The sequence below is a fragment of the Silurus meridionalis genome, chromosome 12 (assembly GCF_014805685.1).
Source record: "Silurus meridionalis isolate SWU-2019-XX chromosome 12, ASM1480568v1, whole genome shotgun sequence".
Classification (NCBI taxonomy): Eukaryota; Metazoa; Chordata; class Actinopteri; order Siluriformes; family Siluridae; genus Silurus; species Silurus meridionalis.
Genome location: NC_060895.1, coordinates 10,648,378 through 10,668,264, shown reverse-complemented (window position 1 = coordinate 10,668,264; position 19,887 = coordinate 10,648,378). Strand labels below are relative to the sequence as shown.

The window sequence follows — 19,887 nt, the reverse complement described above, 5'->3', positions numbered from 1 at the left end:
CAGTCATGTTTACATCACTCACTCCCTGTCTCATCCATGTTAACCCCATACTTCTTGTTGCCTTCTGACTTGTTAGTTTCGTAAACCAGCCTACATCTGTGGTGCGTGATAGCCAGAAAATCACACACCGGTCGGAGGTTAAAAAAGCCGCACAATAACAAGAAATAGGTTAAGAAAACGGTGCGCAATAAGAAGAAAAACAAAGATTCATGACATAAAAGAGATTAAAACTAAAGAAACGATCTGTGAACGATTTGTGTAAAAAATGAGTGAAAGTAAAAAGTCCAAAAATAAATAAATAGTGAAGCAAACTTTCTGATTGCAGAAAAATCTACTTCAGTAAAGTAACTTCTACTGCGTTACTTCCCACTTCTGCGCGCGAGCGAAGAGACGCACAAGATATTTTTCACTCCAGTCGCAGCAACACCTTTCATGCTTTGGAAGACAATGCTTTCAGATGAATCTTCTCTAATCTTACCAAGCATTGCCATTTTATTAGATATAGGACAGTGGTAAAGGGTGTATATGATGTGTCGTACAGCTGTGAGATGGACCATCTGGACCATTTGATTTATCAAGGCGGAGCTTTAATGAGCTCATTCTGTAAGTAAGCCATGCTGTCAAATGCTAACTGCACCCTGGACCCAGCGCTCAGACGGCAGAGCAAAGCGATACTAAGGCAAGAACTGCGGCTGTTTTTCAATCGCAGATCTGTTCATTTCGGCTCGGTCTTCTGAGTGTGGATTACGGATTAGGACGAGAGAACAATGTGGAAATGTGGGGAAATGTGGTGCGCGTGGCGAGCCCGCGCTGGAACACACTTTTGAGAAGAGCAGAGCAGCACCAGCTTTACATGGAGTTAACACCACTGCTTTTTTATTTTGGTGCGATGGTCCTGAGACAAGTCAAGTGTGAATGCAGTATGGAAACTATAAGACATGTGCAGTTGTTCATGGGAAATCTCTCCAAAGGGGTATTGATTTTCTTACACTTTCTCTCTCTCTTTTTTTTTCTCTCTCTCTCATTCTGTCTTTTGTTGCCAACTGCGCGTTTATACTTAACTGAAAGGGAAACTACGTCGCTCATTTATTATCAAAGGGAACCATTGCAAACGTGAATTATGCCTTGTGTAGGTCAGAGTAATAATGGGATATTACCATTTAATATTAGCTTAAATCTGTATAAATCAAAGTAAGAAAAGGGTGCTTCGTCCTTGCACTGCCTGGTATTTCCACACCACCCTGTTAAGCTTGGACCATTTTGTCCCCTTTATTATATTGTTTATGAAAACGTAGATAAAAACACACACACACACACACACACACACACACACACACACATATATATATATATATATATATATATATATATATATATATATATATATATATGCTGATGTGTGCTTCAGTTTCAGCTTTTACTTTTCATTTAACGTATTTTTATATAAATATATGATAGGGAATTGAATTGTGTCACTGGTGTTCAGTCTAGGGGAAATTTGTAAAATGTGAGGAATCTCAGTATTTTGGAATATCTAAGAATCTTAAAATGTGGAGAATCCGAGCAGAGTCACTGAAGACAAGCACATACATGCATGACAGGATGAATAAAATCTTTGGGTAGTGCCAGCCACTAGAGTGATATAAATCATATTCATATTCATATATCATAAAATTGTTTACATTGATATTCCGTTACCTGTAGCCTATATCCGACCTGTGTTGTGTTTAATTATTCAGGAACAGAGAAATGATGACTAAATAAAATAGCTAATTTATTGCTGCTTGGGTTGCACCAGCCAGTGCATTCTTAGTGCTGGTCCCAAGCCCGGATGAATGGGGAGAGTTGCGTTGAGAAGGGCATCCAACCGACCCCCAGTTGGAGAAGCCGAAAGAAAGTTTTTATTGCTGATTGATAGCTTTGATGAGCTATGAAAGTTCAAGAAAAAGTCACTTAGACAAATAGCAATATAATGCTATGAACTGTAAGATGTGCATAATATAAAATCAAAATTTTGTATGTGTAGTACATATGAACTGATTGTCAATGGTATCAAGGTTTACTTGCTAATTATATCCACCCCTTTTTGTAAAGAAAGTAATAATAACAGGATGGGGTGTGGGAGATCACATTCCTAATGATTAGATGACAGCATGTTTCATAAACAAATATCCATAATTGGCAGACAGTGAGAACAGTTTTTTCAAGCTTAGAACATTTGAAATGCAAAAATGTCAGAACCACACACACACACACACACACATATACTGTGTATATATATATATATATATATATATATATATATATATATATATATATATATATATATATATGTATGTATGTATGTATGTATATATATATATATATATATATATATATATATATATATATATATATATATATACACACACTTTAATACTGTGCAGGATTAGTAGAATGCTTTGTGTAAATGTAGCAAAAGATGCACTTATTGTGTATATCATTTGGGCTTGTGATATCTGACAATTATAGTACTTTAAATAGGAAAAGTTTTAGGGCAATGCCTGTAGAGAATAGTGTGCACATGACTTATTTAGGGTGTAAATGAAGTTTGTGCATTGTTGAAGCTCACTTGCATGGTAAATTACAACCAGAAAAGGAAAATAGATCTAGGCAATAGGTGTTCTTTTTGCACCTGTTGCTTTTGCTATCATCATTAAGTAATTAGTTTCCACCTTTTTAGGGAACAGGGTTATACTCAAGTTACCCAACCATTCTCTATCAAAAACTACACTCTATGCTATGCTATGGGAGTTAGAATACCAACCCTGCCACACTATAAGTGTCTGGACCCCTTAAAGTTGTGTAGTGTGTGCACACAAACATTGAAAAGGTCTCAGACATGACTTTGGGATGTTGACTCAAGGACATCCAAACTTTAAAATCTGATGAACGTGTGCGAGGAGGACCAACCTGCCGCATCACATACTTTCTGCAAGGGAACACCTCTTGCTAGGGGCTTGGAAGATGCAACAGCCCTGGCTGAAAAGGCCCTATCTACTAGAGGTGGAGCTGGACAGGTGCTGACTCTAGAGGTTTAAAGGGGGCCCCAACCAGAGCCCAAGAAATAGAGCTTAGTTCCATGCAGGGACTGTAGCTCTGATGGTCGGCCTCAGTCGCTTTTCTCCACGAAAGAAGCAGACGACTAAGGGGTGCTTGCCCACAGAGACCCTGTTAATCAGGTTGTAATAAGCCAAAATGGCACCCCCTAAAACCCTTAGAGTCGAGGACCTATACCTGTGGAATATTTTTCTTGCAGGAACTCCAGCACTGAAACAACTTGGCAGTGAACTGTGTTTGCATGGTGTGTCATTCAGCAACCATCAAAAGCATGCAGTTTGAGGGCATAGCTTCTTCCGGTGGAGGGAGCTCTAGCACTGTACTACAAAGGCTGGAAACCAAGCATCCCTTCAGGGGTCATACATGATGGTTCCAGTGCTCAGGACGGAATGAAACATTGTCCCCTGCTCCTGAGATGGAATCTTGAGATGGATCTGAGAACCAAACCACCTTTGGTCAGTCAACAAGGTGCTATCAGTAAGCAGCGAGACCCTTCGCCAGGGCTCCTGGGAGCAGAGTGGTTGGTGGAAATGCGCAAGGACACGGTCTGGGCTGTATATGGGCCATTGCGTCTAGTTAGCAGAAGGAGCATTGTGCTGTCTCATGTAAAGCAAAGAGGCTCACCTCTGCGTCGTAAAATGTTTTGTAAAACCGACTGACCACTCCTGGGTGTTTCCATTTCCTGTGTGTCACAGCTTGTCTGGACAGCAAGGCTTCTCTCATATTCATAAGCACCATAATATAAATCGCTATAAGGCACAGGAACTTATACTGTGCTTGAGGCAGAAACTGCTGCACTAGCCTGTTCACACAGGTTTTGTGATTTCTGTAAGAGGCTACTGCAGCCACACTAGGACATGGTCAGTTTAAGGCAATTTATTTGCCAGTTGAGAAGATGGCCTCTACAGAGCCCTTCAGGCTGGACAGGCACCTAAGGCCATGCCCTGGCCCATAAGGTATTTTTTTGTCATTAACATCTTGTGACAAAAGCATGTGCCTCGAGTGGGAACCAAAATCAGAAACTGGAGTCTGAACCATATAAAGGTATCACCATATGAGCCGCCATTAGACAAAAAAACCCTTTGAAGGTAATGGGCAGTAACTTTCAGGCATGGCTGGCATATATATATATATGCTGATGTGTCCTTCAGTTTCAGCTTTTACTTTTCATTTAACGTATTTTTATATAAATATATGATAGGGAATTGAATTGTGTCACTGGTGTTCAGTCTAGGGGAAATTTGTAAAATGTGAGGAATCTCAGTATTTTGGAATATCTAAGAATCTTAAAATGTGGAGAATCCGAGCAGAGTCACTGAAGACAAGCACATACATGCATGACAGGATGAATAAAATCTTTGGGTAGTGCAGCCACTAGAGTGATATAAATCATATTCATATTCATATATCATAAAATTGTTTACATTGATATTCCGTTACCTGTAGCCTATATCCGACCTGTGTTGTGTTTAATTATTCAGGAACAGAGAAATGATGACTAATTTATTGCTGCTTGGGTTGCACCAGCCAGTGCATTCTAAGTGCTGGTCCCAAGCCCGGATGAATGGGGAGAGTTGCGTTGAGAAGGGCATCCAACCGACCCCCAATGGGAGAAGCCAAAAGAAAGTTTTTATTGCTGATTGATAGCTTTGATGAGCTATGAAAGTTCAAGAAAAAGTCACTTAGACAAATAGCAATATAATGCTATGAACTGTAAGATGTGCATAATATAAAATCAAAATTTTGTATGTGTAGTACATATGAACTGATTGTCAATGGTATCAAGGTTTACTTGCTAATTATATCCACCCCTTTTTGTAAAGAAGTAATGATAACAGGATAAGGTGTGGGAGATCACATTCCTAATGATTAGATGACAGCATGTTTCATAAACAAATATCCATAATTGGCAGACAGTGAGAACAGTTTTTTCAAGCTTAGAACATTTGAAATGCAAAAATGTCAGAACCACACACACAGACACACACATATACTGTGTATATATATATATATATATATATATATATATATATATATATATATATATATATGTATGTATGTATGTATATATATATATATATATATATATATATATATATATATATATATATATATATACACACACTTTAATACTGTGCAGGATTAGTAGAATGCTTTGTGTAAATGTAGCAAAAGATGCACTTATTGTGTATATCATTTGGGCTTGTGATATCTGACAATTATAGTACTTTAAATAGGAAAAGTTTTAGGGCAATGCCTGTAGAGAATAGTGTGCACATGACTTATTTAGGGTGTAAATGAAGTTTGTGCATTGTTGAAGCTCACTTGCATGGTAAATTACAACCAGAAAAGGAAAATAGATCTAGGCAATAGGTGTTCTTTTTGCACCTGTTGCTTTTGCTATCATCATTAAGTAATTAGTTTCCACCTTTTAGGAACAGGGTTATACTCAAGTTACCCAACCATTCTCTATCAAAAACTACACTCTATGCTATGCTATGGGAGTTAGAATACCAACCCTGCCACACTATAAGTGTCTGGACCCCTTAAAGTTGTGTAGTGTGTGCACACAAACATTGAAAAGGTCTCAGACATGACTTTGGGATGTTGACTCAAGGACATCCAAACTTTAAAATCTGATGAACGTGTGCGAGGAGGACCAACCTGCCGCATCACATACTTTCTGCAAGGGAACACCTCTTGCTAGGGGCTTGGAAGATGCAACAGCCCTGGCTGAAAAGGCCCTATCTACTAGAGGTGGAGCTGGACAGGTGCTGACTCTAGAGGTTTAAAGGGGGCCCCAACCAGAGCCCAAGAAATAGAGCTTAGTTCCATGCAGGGACTGTAGCTCTGATGGTCGGCCTCAGTCGCTTTTCTCCACGAAAGAAGCAGACGACTAAGGGGTGCTTGCCCACAGAGACCCTGTTAATCAGGTTGTAATAAGCCAAAATGGCACCCCCTAAAACCCTTAGAGTCGAGGACCTATACCTGTGGAATATTTTTCTTGCAGGAACTCCAGCACTGAAACAACTTGGCAGTGAACTGTGTTTGCATGGTGTGTCATTCAGCAACCATCAAAAGCATGCAGTTTGAGGGCATAGCTTCTTCCGGTGGAGGGAGCTCTAGCACTGTACTACAAAGGCTGGAAACCAAGCATCCCTTCAGGGGTCATACATGATGGTTCCAGTGCTCAGGACGGGAATGAAACATTGTCCCCTGCTCCTGAGATGGAATCTTGAGATGGATCTGAGAACCAAACCACCTTTGGTCAGTCAACAAGGTGCTATCAGTAAGCAGCGAGACCCTTCGCCAGGGCTCCTGGGAGCAGAGTGGTTGGTGGAAATGCGCAAGGACACGGTCTGGGCTGTATATGGGCCATTGCGTCTAGTTAGCAGAAGGAGCATTGTGCTGTCTCATGTAAAGCAAAGAGGCTCACCTCTGCGTCGTAAAATGTTTTGTAAAACCGACTGACCACTCCTGGGTGTTTCCATTTCCTGTGTGTCACAGCTTGTCTGGACAGCAAGGCTTCTCTCATATTCATAAGCACCATAATATAAATCGCTATAAGGCACAGGAACTTATACTGTGCTTGAGGCAGAAACTGCTGCACTAGCCTGTTCACACAGGTTTTGTGATTTCTGTAAGAGGCTACTGCAGCCACACTAGGACATGGTCAGTTTAAGGCAATTTATTTGCCAGTTGAGAAGATGGCCTCTACAGAGCCCTTCAGGCTGGACAGGCACCTAAGGCCATGCCCTGGCCCATAAGGTATTTTTTTGTCATTAACATCTTGTGACAAAAGCATGTGCCTCGAGTGGGAACCAAAATCAGAAACTGGAGTCTGAACCATATAAAGGTATCACCATATATGAGCCGCCATTAGACAAAAAAACCCTTTGAAGGTAATGGGCAGTAACTTTCAGGCATGGCTGGATTTTCTTTCGGGCATTTGGAATGGGTTTGGCCCATGCAGGAGGAACCGTAAATACCAGAAACAAAGGGTAGCGAGGGTAGCACATTGAGGGAGAAACTTATAAAATGCTTCTGTATGTGTATTGGCCTTCAGGAACCTACTGACTACTGTATTAACACCATGTCATTTGTCAACATTATTCTGAAATTGTTCCACAACTTGTAGGCACAGTCTTTCACAGATTGGGAAGCTCTGCTAACCTTTACTTCAGAGAGCCTCTGCCTCTCTATGTTACAATATTAATACACAATCATTTTACTGACCTGTTATCAATTAACCTAATCAGTTTCTGTTTCTATTTGTCCAATTGTTTAATTTCAATAACTTACTTTTTACAGACTTTTGTTATCCCATCCCAACTTTTTCAAGACATGTTGCAGCCATTAGATTCAGAATGATCTTTTTTTTGTTGTTCTACTGTGAGGAAAATATTGGTTTAGGAGAGATTCATTGCATTCTGTTTTTGTTTAAATTTTACACAGTGTCTCAACTTTTTTGGAATTCTGTTTTGGCTTGACTTGCTTTTTCTATACTTTCCAACACTGCCACTGCCTGCTAAAACAGTGGCCAATACATTTGCCTGAAAATGGGCCTTATTTGTCCATTTTATGTGTACGATTGCATACGATCCAGCCAGAAAAAAAATTGCAAAGATGTAATGCAGATTGTGGAGGGTTTTATGACAAGGAAGGAATGGTAGGCAGATGACATGTCCACAAAAGAATAGCCTTTATTTTGGTTTTTACTTTCACTTTTCAGTGATATACTTTACGCACAAACACATATGCACACACGGACGCACGCGCACACACACACACACACACACACACACACACACACACACACACACACACACACAGCTTTACTTGTCTCTCTCTCTCTCTCTCTCTCTCTCTCTCTCTCTTTCTGTTTCTCCCTCACTCTTTATCTATCTGTTCTGCTCTTGCACCCCTTTTATCCTTTCAACGCACAAGAGAGCACACACTTTGTGTAATACAAACCATATACAGGTGTGTGATCCTTACCAATCACTTCCTTCAACTCTGCCCTCCATTCACAAATCGGCGCTCGGCCACACACCCATTGCCACCTACCCCCACTGGTTGGGGAGCTGTCTAGCTAATAGCTGATTCCTCCCCCCAATGCGAGAGGAAATTGAGTCTGTGGAGTCATATTTTTGAGGATTTGATTAAATCGCGCCACTAACCTGTGTTTGCAGATGATAAATGCTTATGTGGAACGATTTAATCCCCAATAATTTGTAAAGCTTGTGTAGTATCCGTTACAGAAATGCTCTACAGTTGTCAGTCAGGATGTTTTTTGGGATCCCGAGGAGATAATGCAGAAGTGTCACCGCCACACTGCTGAGATGCCGCAGAAAGGTACCGCTTCGAATGGCACTCTACACTGCCTCTTAATGGTTGTCCATTAAGGGGACCTTGATTAACAATAATGGGCACAATGGCCTTTTGGGCTGGCTGGCAGATTCAGCAGCTGACATTCATGACCTACCTTCGCCATGAATGCCCAGCCAATATAAGCAAATCATTACATGGTTTAATGTTTTCTGGGGGCCCAAATGTCCGGCCATTGGATTAAAGTGAGCCTTATTTGCATCAATATGTGACCCCATCTTGTTAAGCAGGTCCTGGGTAGTGGCCAAGAGTGCAGCTGGCACAGCCAGCTTCTCAAGCATGCTGCAGAATGTCTTTTAATGAGCCATGGACCTGCTCTGTGTACAATTGAAGAAGGGCCTAGTATTGTGACTGCTGTAGGTCGGCAAATAGGTCAGCTCACCCAACAGCGAAGACCCCATGGCGGTATCACTTTTTTCCTACTTTCTGGGTTTCAACACCATTGTGGAGAGCTTTCTGGTTTAGAGGAAAAGGAAATAGTAGGCTGCCAAACAGATGTTTTAACTTTGGATCCTCTGGCCAGCACAGTCTTCCTCAAGTACTCTCAGAACTACGCCCACTTAGCGATTTGTTGTCACTATTACCAGGTAGGCCAAAGGGTCTGGTATCTACTCGTGATCTACTGCTCAAGGTCGTGTGCAAGAAACTTGCCCCAAGGTTTATGGATATGGATATGTTTCTTACCAGTATTCGCCTTATGGTTTCCCGTTTCTGCTTCTTATCTGCTCTGCATTGCTCTGTTCCCTGATTTGGTTTGTGACTTTTTTTGTCCTCTGATTTTTGTCTCTTCCAACATTGCTCTGTCTGCTGGCTCATGGATAAACGACTGTATTTTATAGGCTAAGATTTTCGGACTGTGTTTCTTTTATTAAATAACCTTTTTTATATTACTTAGCCTGCATCCTGCAGTTTGGTCCAACCGGTCGATCCCTGACAGATTTGTAAAGACTTCATACTTTGCAGCATAAGTATAAAATCAGTTTCTGATTCTTTTTATTTGGCAGAAATCACAAATCTCTGTAAATCTTGAATGCACAGACAGCTGTAAACACTAAAGGAACAGTCAGGAAAAAAGGTTGAAAGAGAAAGATAGAAGACTTTCACTTGTAATGAATAACCAGGGTAAAGACCAAAAGGCAAAAATGGAACTTGAATTGGAATTGACTTGATATATATATATATACAGTGGAACCCGGTTATCTCGCCCTCGGTTACCTCGACAACCCTATTAAGTCGACGTTTTTGAAGTGGAACCGCCAAATTCTCGCTTTTTCTAAGCATTTTTTATCGGTTATGTCGACTTTTTTTATGTTGCCGAACCCTGATATCTCGAGCACAAGGGGGGAAAAATTTGCCATTTAATGTCGGTTATCTCGGTGCAGCCGCAGAAAAGAACTCATGAAGTGGCGGAAAATCAAGTCTTACAGCTGCTACAGGTGTTGTATTGTATACTGGTGAATCTCTGCTGTTAGTTAGTGCACATATGCCTTTTGTTGTTAAATGTTATGCGATAAACGGGAGGCGAAAGCCGCGCTTGGCGTGTGATGACCATCCAAAATCATAGAATGAACACCGGCAGGATCGGGGGGGGAATCCGCGGTGCGCTTTGGGAAGAAAAGAGCAGCTGTTGAGAGAGTGCCGGTGGGAAGGCACGTACCGGGATACGCATGCGCGATAACAACGACCGCCGTGAACCAACATATACCAACAATAACGGACAGTGAGAGTGTGGAAGTTTAAATAGGAGCTGGTGATGATGATAAACGAGCACCATATGTGCACGATTGAAGCCGAGAGCTTCAGAGAAAGCGGCCGAGAAAGCACCTGACACGCTGAAGGGGGCGCAGAAGGGGGCGTGGCAGGTAGATTCCTGACAGATAAACATGTACTGTATGTATTTTTATAGCATGCCTTCATCGACACATGCATGCAAATTCTCATTTATTAACGCACATCATGTACATAAAGAAATTTCAAGCATGTTAATATTTTGCCACCATTTTGATTTTCGTTTATCATCGGTTACCTCGATGCTTTTTGGCGACCCCCTAGGACATCGACATAACCGGGTTCCACTGTGTATATATATATATATATATATATATATAATTACTGACTTATGTTTTAATGTATTTGTGTATATGTATTCAGTTATTCTCAATTTTCATATATTTTTATTCAATTAAATTTCAGCCATCACATCACGGGGTCAAAGGTATCTGATGTGAAGAAGTGACACTCTGGACATTCTATAACTTTAAATCCATGTTGCTTAAAGCTAGTTAACTATACTGAATACTTTCTGTATACAACACGTTAGTGGGTGTGATGTATTAGGTTGCAAGTGAACATTTTGTCCTTAAAGTTGATGTGCTAGAAGCAGGAAAAATGGGCAAGTGTAAGAATTTGAGCGAGTTTGACAAGGGCCAAATTGTGATGGCCAGACAACTAGGTCTGAGCATCTCCAAAACTGCAGCTTTTGCGGGGTGTTTCCGGTCTGCAGTGGTCAGTATCTATAAAAAGGAAGGAACAGTGGTGAACCAGCAACAGAGTTTATGGGCGGCCAAGGCTCATTAATTCACTTGTTGAGTGAATGCTGACCTGTGTGTTCCGATCCAATAGATTGCTTAAGAAACTGCTAAAGAAGTAAATGCTGGTTCTGATAGAAAGTTGTCAGAATACACAGTGCATCGCAGTATTGTCAGGGATCCACCTGCCACGCCCCCCTCGGAGGTTCTCACGCTGTCTCTCTCTGCCGTGCTCAGCGCTAAAAAGCTGACACCTGTCCCTCGTTACCATTCCCCTTTATAAGTCCTCATTCCAACCCAACCTGCCGTCGGATCTAAACAGTCATGCTTGTGAGCTCCTGGCTAGGCCACTCCAGGACCTAGAAATGCTTTTACGAAGCCACTCCTTCGTTGCCTGGGCGGTGTGTTTGGGATCATTGTCATGCTGAAAGACCCAGCCATGTTTCATCTTCATCTTCATCTTTCATCTTCATCTGCCCTTGCTGATGGAAGGAGGTTTTTACTCAAAATCTCACGATACATGGCCCCATTCATTCTTTCCTTTACACGGATCAGTCGTCCTGGTCCCTTTGCAGAAAAACAGCCCCAAAGCATGATGTTTCCACCCACATGCTTCACAGTAGGTATGGTGTTCTTTAGATGCAACTCAGCATTCTTTCTCCTTCAAACATGACAAGTTGAGTTTTAACCAAAAAGTTCTATTTTGGTTTCACCTGACCATATGACATTCTCCCTATCCTCTTCTGGATCATCCAAACGCTCTCTAGCAAACTTCAGACGGGCCCGGACATGTACTGGCTTAAGCAGGGGGACACGTCTGGCACTGCAGGATTTAAGTCCCTGGTGGTGTAGTGTGTTACTGATGGTAGCCTTTGTTAATTTGGTCCCAGCTCTCTGCAGGTCATTCACTAGGTCCCCCCGTGTGGTTCTGGGATTTTTGCTCAGCGTTCTTGTGATCATTTGACCCCACAGGGTGAGATCTGGCGTGGAGCCCCGGATCGAGGGAGATTATCAGTGGTATTGAATGTCTTCCATTTTTTAATAATTGCTCCCACAGTTGATTTCTTCACACCAAGCTGCTTACCTATTGCAGATTCAGTCTTCCCAGCCTGGTGCAGGTCTACAATTTTGTTTCTGGTGTTCTTTGACAGCTCTTTGGTCTTGGCCATAGTGGAGTTTGGAGTCTGACTGTTTGAGGTTGTGGACAGGTGTCTTTTATACTGATAACGAGTTCAAACAGGTGCCAACAGATAACAAGTCAGGGACAGAGGGGCCTCTTAAAGAAGAAGTTACAGGTCTGTGAGAGCCAGAAATCTTGCTTTTTGTAGGTGACCAAATACTTATTTTTTACCATAATTTGCAAATAAATTTAATTGCTAGATGTGTGCATCATGGCGGATTTTGGTGCTGGATTTCAGCCTAAAACAAATGTTTAGTGATTAAAAATAATTAATAAAAATTTGTGCCTTTAAAATTAGTTTGGGTTAACTTGTTATGAATGAGGTAATTTTGACAGCCCTATTATATATACATTCGTTTATATATATATATATATATATATATATATATATATATATATATATATATATATATATATATATATATATATACGTATATATATATATATATATATATATACATATATATATATATATATATATATATATATATATATATATATATATATATATATATATATATATATATATATATATATATATATATATATATATATATATATATATATATATATATATATATATATATATATATATATATATATATATATATATATATATATATATATATATATATATATATATATATATATTATACACAAATAACTACTTATACCAAGCAGATGCTAATGATAGTCAATTTCATATGTAGGTTGAAACACAGTCATTAACTAAACCAGAAACAGTTGTGTAGGAGGATAACTAAACTCTGCAAATAAGGTAAAGTAGTGTAAGACATTTCCATGCCGCAGGTCATACACTATTGTAAGGCTGAGCACAGCAAAAGACACAAGATAGTTATAGTGCATAAGCAAGAGACAAAGATCTTAAAGCAAACTAGGGTTTTAAAATGTACTGTTCAAACTATTTTGAAAGAAGCACAAAAAAACAGGAAATGTTGAGGTCTGTAGATGAAGTGGCCGCCAAGGAAGCTTAATGCAGTAGATGAAAGACCAATTATGCTTTCTTCCCTTCGACATTTCCATTTCCATTCGCCCCATTTAGCAGACGCCCTTATCCAGAGCGACATACAAAAGTGCTTTGAGTCTCTAGCAATCAAAAGATACCCACGTGCCATCAACAGTAAATTGGTGGAAACCAGTGTGTGTATGTGTGTGTGTATGTGTGTGCCGCAGCAGCAGTGAGTGAGTAATGATTCTGTATATGTAACAATAATACAAAACTGAACTTTCTTGTTGTCGCTTCCAAAAATAGCAGGTGTCTAGCTACATTGTATACATGTAGGTTTACGAAAGCACATGGTTAAAAAATTAATGTGACTCACAGTAATATGTGGGTCTTTTCCCCTTACTGGAAGCACACAGTTCTCTATAATATGTTTGAAAACTGTAGGATTAAGAATTTCCCTTGACTGGAATGAAGGATCTGAGGCCCTAATGTGTCATTGTGACAATCCCTATGAAGACCTGGTTTGCCAATGTGGTTTAGAAGAAATCAAGTGGCATGCACAGAGCCCTGATCTCACCTGCACAGAAAATCTATGGGATTAATTGGAATGACAACCAAAAACATTGCCCAGCCTCACTACCCCCCCCACAGATTGCATGTGATGATGGATTGCATCAAATGTTTTGTTCCTGCATTTCATACCATTTCAGATTTTTGGTCCAGTCACTAAAACTGATGCCCTAGTTAATCCATTGGTTAATAAGGATGTTTTCCAAATAACAAGGAAACTAAGCCAACAAACCTTTACCAGCATTAGAGTGTTTTTTGTTTTTTTAGGGGGGTTAATTTTGAGTAAATAGGTTTTTAGAGATAGAAAATTAAGCAATCATTCATTCTTATGGTGCAATGTTTAAGAAAGTACAAGAAGGAAGTGTAACCACAGCCAAATCTTTTTGTACTTTTTCACCTAATTCATCAGTATTTAATAGAGAAGATATATTTCACATGATCCCAGCCTAACATACTGACTTGTAGTGACTTGTAGGTTTTTCTTTTTTAATTCAAATCTAACTAGCACATTCACACACATTTAATTTGCATGTTCATTCAAAGCAGCCTACAAAAATTGACTGCAATTATTGGACTGCAACGTAGTTCAAGTTTATGCAAATTAATAACACCCTAAGTATGCCATTCTTTGAGCAGATAGAAATGCCTCTAAAATATAAACAAATAATAGTAAAAGCTGAAGATGAGTTTGTATCCATATTTTGCTAGTTTGATTATCATATTTCCATAACTTACTTTAACAAAATGTATTTATAAAACACTATATAATTTACTTGCTAATGACACCAATGTGTTCTTCTATTATAACAGGCAGTAAACGATTCCAAGCTATACACACCAACGCTAAGCAATTATTGGGTATGTGTTTCTTGCATGTAATAGTATTCTTCATTTGTAATTTATGTAGCTCAATATTGCATTTGTTGAAGAAGTGTGTCTGAAAGTTAGTATTTTTAAGAAAACTTACATGTTCATGATTTTCTGGGAACAAATTTAACAGCATATAAACCAGACCACTCCCTCCTACAAGATGTTTGCATGTCGGACTTTGCTAATTGCAAATGCGTATATAGGCATATAATCAATAATATTTTGCACTGCATCTTATAAATAATCTGTGGGGGAAATGTGTTCTTTTATTATTTACAATTTTTTTCTTTGTGTACTTTTTCAGGCATATAAAGTTATCAAATATTTTGGTGTTTTTGCCTGTGTTTACCATAGATGCTTCAAGGTGTTGTCTTCTCACTTCAGCAGAACTGTTCCAGATCCACATTGAACTGCTTTGCAGAAGAGATGATCGTGCTTGTTCAAGAGACTGAGACAAATACAGAATTACCCATAAGACTCAAGAAACTCATACGACATCTTAATGTGAGTATGATGTGTTAAATTCCCCCTAACAGATAATAATATGTTTTTGTACATAAAGTTAAAGGACAGTGGTTTAATGTTGTATGTTGTTAAAGAAGATTTGAAAATATATTTGTGGAATTGGGTACTTTGGAGTGCATGGTAATTTTCAACATTTATTAAAATGAAAAAAGCCTTTTGACTCTTGCATGTGATGAACAAATTGATTGTCAGAGTGCCCATGCTGACCCCGTCCACTGCTAAAAGCAATACATGGACATGTATGCACCAGAACTGGTGGAAAAAGGTGGCCTGGTCTGGTAAAAATTATTTATCAGACCAGGCCACCTTCTTCCACCAGTTCTGGTGCATACATGTCCATGTATGGCCTCTAAAGCCTCTATATTTAACTTGTTAGTAGAGCACATTAAATAGACACCCAAGCAGCTAAAAACATCCCACAGGTCATTTTTAGCTGCTTGGGCATCTGTGTTATGTGCTTTACAAACAAGTAAAATCAATGAAAGCTTTACCTCACACATGTACAGGACTTAAAGATACTACTGCAATCATTCTTCAGATATTCTTCTTACTTCAATCTCAATACTTTGACGTGCTAAGTGGCTAAGATGTTGGACTTCTGATCAAAAGCTGTCCATAGCCCTCAACTGCTCAGTTGTATAAATGAGCTCATTCTGCCCTGCAATGTAAAAATAATAATAATAATTATAATACTGTGTATATATATATATATATATATATATATATATATATATATATATATATATATATATATATATATATCCTTTCACTGTGAATGAATTTATGTTGTTCAGGTCACACTGACATATTTTTACTACGTATGGAGACTCTCTGGAACACTCGATTTTACTTTCACTAGCCAGTAAGAATAATGATGCTGCATTACTACCAATATCAAACATGTGTCCTATTTATCTGACATCAAACTTTTTGTTTTTGTGTGCTTGATTCCCCTGGTCGACTGCAGGACAAGATGACTTCATGCCCACAGTGTGAGGTGTACAAAGAAGAAAAAGCGGCAACATTTCTCAGTACTTTGCTGACAATTCTGCAAAGTATGTGTTCAAAAACATAACTCTGTGACATAACATTACACAAAAAACCTACTCCTGAGTAAAACCCCATGTGCTGTTGTATCCCATCTGCCTCAAGAATTGTCATGGATTTGTTTCTTCTCAGCGTGGTTGTAAAGGGTGGATATTTAAGTCACCACAGTCATCCTGACAGTTCAAACAGGTTCTTTTTGCGTAAACTCTGCTGTGTTTCAAAATACACAGAATTCTTACGTTTTTAAAATACTTCATCAAACATCGGAATGTGTAAAATGTGATCTCTGTAACTTCAACAGTGACAGGGGTGTTGCTGTGGTTGGTCATGCAAAGTAATGAAGCATTGTGGATAGACAAACAGGTGAGTTTTGTTAAAAAGTGAACATTAGGAATGAATTTGTAACAGAGGCGCAAACAACCACAGGACATGATTAAATAATGTGCAGTGGGTCATAGGAAACGTAGTTCATGTCCATAAACCTGATGCTGAATATATTTTATTTAATATTTGCACAGTTTTATTTTATTTTATATCTCATTCGAATAAAAGGTTATAGGCTTAGCATATATTTTTTGCATTTGGTTTGACAGAAAACTACCTCTGGGACATATAAACACAATTTTTACACAAAAAAACAGAAGGATACTATGCAGGAACTGCAAGCAACAGGAAAGACAAAAACATATTTGGTTGTTATGTAATTATGTTTACTTTGCAAAGTCTGCTCTGACTAACCTAATAGCTATGTCATTAACAGTTTGTGGCACAATACGTACAGGAAAAGCGATATATATTTTTATATTTATTTGTTATGAGCCGTGTAAGCTGTTTAGTTTTGCTATGTGTTATAAATAAACATTGTTTTGAAATTTTGCTGTTTTTTGGGATGTTTTATGTACCCTGTGCTTATATTAAAATAATGTTTTCTTCGTAAACAACTGTGTGCTTCTGCAAGCTCACACAGCTCAGTAGAGAGAAAAGATTGATGCTAGAAAAAGAAATGAAGTAAATAATAGCCAACAACCTTTATGTGCATAATCCACTTGCAGAGCACCTGGTTTACCTTCTACTGCAAAAATAAATAAATAAATTAATAATAATAATAATTATCATAATAATAATAATAATTACAAAATTGTATATATGATATATATATATATATATATATATATATATATATATATATATATATATATATATATATATATATATATATATATATATATTTATTTGTTTGTTTGTGTTTTTTTTTTACTTACTTGAAGTTTAGGAATCACATGCAGCAGCTTGTCTACCAGTCTGACCAGCTTAACCAGTGCTTTGTCATCTATCTATCTATCTATCTATCTATCTATCTATCTATCTATCTATCTATCTATCTATCTATCTATCTATCTATCTATCTATCTATCTATCTATCTATCTATCTACAAACCTGCAAAAAAGTTGGGACACTGTACATATTGTGAATAAAAACAGAATGCAATGATGTGGAAATTTCAAATTACAATATTTTATTCAGAATACAACATAGATGACATATCAAATGTTTAAACTGAGAAAATGTATCATGTTAAAGAAAAAAATAAGTTGAATTTAAATTTCATGGCATCAACACATCTCAAAAAAGTTGGGACAAGGACATGTTTACCACTGTGTGGGATCCCCTATTCTTTTTATAACAGTCTGCAAATGTCTGGGGATTGAGGAGACAAGTTGCTTAAGTTTAGGAATAAGAATGTTGTCCCATTCTTGTCTAATACAGGCTTCTGGTTGCTCAACTGTCTTAGGTCTTCTTTGTCGCATCTTCCTCTTTATGATGCACCAAATGTTTTCTAGGGGTGAAAGATCTAGACTGCAGACTGGCCATTTTAGTACCCAGATCCTTCTTCTACACAGCCATGATGTTGTAATTGATGCAGTATGTGGTCTGGCATTGTCATGTTGGAAAATGTAAGGTCTTCCCTGAAAGAGTCGACGTCTGGATGGGAGCATATGTTGTTTTAGAACTCGGATTTACCTTTCAGCATTGATGTTGCCTTTCCAGATGTGTAAGCTGCCCATGCCACATGCACTCATGCAACCCCATACCATCAGAGATGCAGGCTTCTGAACTGAGCGCTGATAACAACTTGGGTTGACCTTATCCTCTTTAGTCCGGATGACATGGCATCCCAGTTTTCCAAAAAGAACTTTTTCAAATTTTGATTCGTCTGACCACAGAACAGTTTTCCACTTTGCCACAGTCCATTTTAAATGAGCCTTGGCCCAGAGAAAATCATGTTTCTGGATGATGTTTAGATATGGCTTCTTTTTTGACCTATAGAGTTTTAGCTGGCAACGGCGAATGGAACGGTGGATTGTGTTCACCGACAATGTTTTCTGGAAGTATTCCTGAGCCCATGTTGTGTTTTCTATAACAGCAGGATTCCTGTATGTGATGCAGTGCCGTCTAAGGGCCCGAAGTCCACGGGCATCCAGTATGGTTTTCCGGCCTTGACCCTTACGCACAGAGATTGTTCCAGATTCTCTGAATCTTTGGATTATATTGTGCACTGTAGATGATGATAACTTCAAACTCTTTGCATTTATACTCTGAGAAACACTTTCTGATATTGCTCCACTATTTTTCACCGCAGCATTGGGGGAATTGGTGATCCTCTGCCCATCTTGACTTCTGAGAGATACTGCCACTCTGAGAGGCTCTTTTTATACCCAATCATGTTGCCAATTGACCTAATAAGTTGCAAATTGATCCTCCAGCTGTTCCTTATATGTACATTTAACTTTTCCTCTTATTGCTACCTGTCCCAACTTTTTTGAAATGTGTAGCTCTCATGAAATCCAAAATGAGCCAATATTTGGCATGACATTTCAAAATGTCTCACTTTCAACATTTTATATGTTATCTATATTCTATTTTTCGATTTGTAAATTATTGCATTCCTTTTTTCTTCACAATTTGTCCAGTGTCCCAACTTTTTTGGACTCGGGTTTGTACTTGTTTATTTGATTATCCATCCAAATGAACAAGCGAAGCACAGTGATGGAAGTAAAATTTGAGCACTGTTCAGTTTGTCCCTGGTGGTCTAGTGGTTGGGATGCGGCGCTCTAACCGCTGCGGCCCAGGTTCGATCCCCGGTCAGAGAACCAACCCCAGCCATTAGGGTTGCACAAGCCTTAGTGCCGGTCCCAAACCTGGATAAATAAGAAGGGTTGCGTCAGGAAGGGCATCCAGCGTAAAAACGTGCCAAATCAAACATGCGGATGTTCCGCTGTGGCGACCCCTAATGGGAGAAGCCGAAAGAAAGGTTTTTAAAGTTTGTCTCTAAGATAGCTGCGACTCTGTGTGTCCCATCCACTTTATCTTGTTCGGTTTCTTCAATATGGGCCCAGAGATATCAGTCACACAGACAACAGGACGTGTATGAAAGATATCCAAAGTTTAATGACAGAGAGACTTAATATATAGACCTCCGTTATGACTATGAGAGCATTGAGTTACATATCAGTTCATTATAAATGAAAACATTGTTGACGGCCATACTGTTCTTGGTACAAACGTAAGCATCTGTCATAAAGATATGACCCTTGCTGCATGACAATATGCAAGGAAAGATAATGAGAAGTCACACATACTAGGCAAATAACTACTGGTAGAATAACTGAATGTAATTTGGAATATTACCTAACAAGCACTGAAAAAACAA

General features: G+C 38.8%; 1 protein-coding gene across 4 annotated transcripts; it reads left to right on the top strand.

Annotated features, from left to right (window-relative positions):
* The first annotated feature begins 400 nt into the window (after positions 1 to 400).
* On the top strand, positions 401 to 17,050 carry il15l (interleukin 15, like). Of its 4 annotated transcripts, none has more exons than XM_046863691.1 (4): positions 401 to 973; positions 14,543 to 14,590; positions 14,990 to 15,106; positions 16,095 to 17,050. In XM_046863691.1, exons 1-4 carry the CDS (start codon positions 776 to 778, stop codon positions 16,200 to 16,202), a joined length of 471 nt encoding a protein of 156 aa, XP_046719647.1. In that variant the 5' UTR covers positions 401 to 775; the 3' UTR covers positions 16,203 to 17,050. The 4 variants fall into 4 exon arrangements, with proteins under 4 accessions (XP_046719647.1, XP_046719646.1, XP_046719645.1 ...); XM_046863690.1 differs by having other exon boundaries at positions 14,987 to 15,106; XM_046863689.1 differs by having other exon boundaries at positions 14,957 to 15,106.
* Positions 17,051 to 19,887: the final 2,837 nt, after the last annotated feature.